Here is a 2,913-nt window from a genome sequence, read left to right as displayed (position 1 = left end):
TGGTTTCAAATCTGCCTTTCCATGCATGTATTGCTGCTTTCCTACACAACAGTGAATGGCTTACTCAATTTGTGAAGCCACTGTTGAGTTGCTACTTGCCAATTAGCTCAGAGCGGTAGATGACTGTCTTAGGTTCTAGAGGTTGCGAGTTGAGCCTCAACTAGTGCAGAATCCACATTGTAATGTAATCATCTTCTTGTGCTCCAGCTTATTGCTTAAACTGCCTGAGTCTGACTCATCAATGTTCAGCATCTACAAGTCTTCTTCCTGCTAGAAAATCTGCCTTCTCATGCTTGAAAATAAACCAAACTTTGCACAAAGATCCAGTGTCAATACTTCAGTGTGAAACCATCTGAGGCCTCTCACTTTGCACATAGCTCAACTAGTTAAACATCAGTTTTTCACTTATGAAGCATATCAATCATTGTTAAAATAAATTACCAACATCTCCATGCTGTCTAGATGCAATATGTGTATTTTCAGATTTTTGTTTCGATAACTGAATTTTTTACAGTGGTTTGAAATCTGCTTTTCCATGCATGGACGGCTGTTAAACCTGCACATGTGGCTTAGTCAATTTGTGAAGCTACACATGAACTGTCACTGACTAATTAGCTCAGTGAAACAGAAATTGATTCTTAGTCTCAGAGGTTGTGAGTTCAAGCTTCAGCTGATGCAAAAGGCAGATTGTGTTGCTAAATTCCTAAATGTCTTCCAATTCTTCTGCTTGTTGCTCAGAATTGCTTAAAAATGCCTGGACCCGACCCATCGCTGCGCAGCAGCTAAAATTGGCTTTCTCCATTCTACCGCTTCAAATTTTGAGATAGATTTGAGACATCATAGGGACAGCCTTAACACTTTTAAAGCTCATTTAAACTTCTGAAAAACCTTTCTTCCTATCTCTCTGTGTCAAAACAGGCCTCATCCTCCCCCCCAACAGACTAAAGACTGATACAAACATTCTCAACCTGAACTCACACACCTTTACCTGAGTCCACTTTTGAATCTGACCACTCCACCAGTTCTGTCTAAAATCAAAAAACATACACCTTTCATCCTATTTAAATCATCTCATCTATCTAACTGCCCTACTTTACAGTGTAATTTACATTTAATTTTGCACTACTTGCAATGTGCTCACCTTACACATGTACCAGCATGCATGACAAGAGTGAAAACCCAAGGCTTTTTTCAACTCTGAAAGATTCTGTCTTCAACTTTCAAACATCAAATGGTAAGTTTTAAAAATCTAATAACTACTTTATGATGAAGGGAGGGTCATGCAATTTCTGGCAGTCACTCGGGGAGGCTCAAGGAAAAATATTTGTAGCTTTGGGGAGGGTAAAAGTGAAAAAATTACCTAAGTCACACCCCAGCCACTTCCCTCCTCTGATAAGCGAAGAACGGTCCCTAAGCAAAGTGGGTTCTAATGTTAAGATAGATCTGGTCAGTTGTGCTCTAGATGGAGAAGAAAACGCGGATACTGCCCTTTCATCTATATTCAGAAATAAAATTTTCACAAGTTTCCCCTGACATTACCTTCAAACTGATTCCATCGTCATGTAGCTGATAGCCGACAGTAACAGTTAGTCCGCGTTTGGGCCTAACCATATCTCATCCACCGCAGTGAAGATGAGAGTTCATTGAGACGTAGGCTTTACTTCAACGGAGTTGTCCGTGTTGTATTACTGATGTGCCGAATAACCAGAAATTAACATTAGTCCATGAGCTACTCGATGCCAGCTCTTCGACAAACAAGGTCAGTTAATATTAAAGTTTTGTTATTCTAACGGGTGTCTTGGTACATTTCCAGTCATATAATGTATGTTAACATAGCTAACACAATGGTCATACTTAATGATTCATTGCAATAAAAATGTATAACGTTATACAACTCACGTTCCCCATCCATAACGTGCTCATGCTGTTGCCGAAGATGTGAATATTTCGATGTGCATTAAATGAGAACGTAAATTATGCTGAACCCTCGAGGGCACACATGCTAACTTGTATAGCAGAGTCGTTAAAGTGGAAAGTACACTAACAATACGGCCTTCTTCTTCTTCTTCTTTTTATTATACGGCGGTTGGCATCCACCAATAGGTGCATTACCGCCCCCTTCTGCTCTGGAGTGTGGACCAGACAATAGGCCCACCCCACAACACACATACACCCACCCACCCACACACACACACACACACACACACACACACACACACATTTAGTCCTACCCTATATAGCTACACCATTCCTAACCTACCTTATACCCTATAAAAAAGCCCTGTGTCCCTTAAAAACTTCACTACTACCCTGACTCGTGCTCTCTCACTCATTTCCATTACTCCTTTTAAATTAAACTCTTGGACTCCTAACTTCCTCAGACTATTCCTCATCACCTCTCTCTGTGCCCTATATGCCCTACACCTCAAAAGTACATGATCCACTGACTCCTCCTCTTCCTGACACCTCTCACACAGTCCTGTCTGATGCTTCCCTACCAGTTTAATTGACTTATTAAGTGAACAGTGCCCTAGCCTTAACCTCATTATCACCACTTCCTCTCTCTTGTGCCCCATACCTGCCCTAGTGACCCTGATGCTGTTTTGTATGTGAAATAAATGCCTCCCTTTGCCCTCTCTGTTCAACCTCTCTTGCCACATTTGATTGGTTTTCCCCCAAATAACACTCTTAACCTCCGCCTTACTGATACTTACTTCCATTTCTATTCTTCCTTTCCTTAACGCCCTCTTCGCTAACTCATCTGCCCTCTCATTCCCTCTCACCCCTACATGTGCTGGTACCCACATAAATTTAACCAGACCCCCTCTATTCACTAATTTAGTAAGTGACTGCAAAACTCCATATAAAATGTCTTTACGGCTATTAGAATGAAATGATTTCAAGCTTGCTAAA

At 41.0% G+C, this 2,913-nt stretch overlaps 1 protein-coding gene across 4 annotated transcripts in view; it reads right to left on the bottom strand.

The window, feature by feature from the left end:
• Positions 1-2,062, bottom strand: part of LOC125904287 (tRNA selenocysteine 1-associated protein 1-like) — a 34,478-nt gene extending 32,416 nt beyond the window's left edge. The window contains exon 1 of one of the 4 annotated variants that reach the window (XM_049601621.1): positions 1,900-2,062. In XM_049601621.1, the coding sequence (XP_049457578.1) occupies positions 1,900-1,923 (24 nt within the window). In that variant the 5' untranslated portion in view covers positions 1,924-2,062. Of the gene's footprint in view, positions 1-1,539; positions 1,820-1,899 lie in introns of those variants that run through there. The other 3 variants (XM_049601622.1, XM_049601619.1, XM_049601620.1) reach the window with 3 other exon arrangements.
• Between the last annotated feature and the right edge of the window lie 851 nt (positions 2,063-2,913).

The sequence above is a fragment of the Epinephelus fuscoguttatus genome, linkage group LG17 (genome assembly GCF_011397635.1).
Source record: "Epinephelus fuscoguttatus linkage group LG17, E.fuscoguttatus.final_Chr_v1".
Lineage (NCBI taxonomy): Eukaryota > Metazoa > Chordata > Actinopteri > Perciformes > Serranidae > Epinephelus > Epinephelus fuscoguttatus.
Note: the sequence above shows the minus strand (reverse complement) of the source record. Positions and strands in the feature narration are given on the sequence as shown.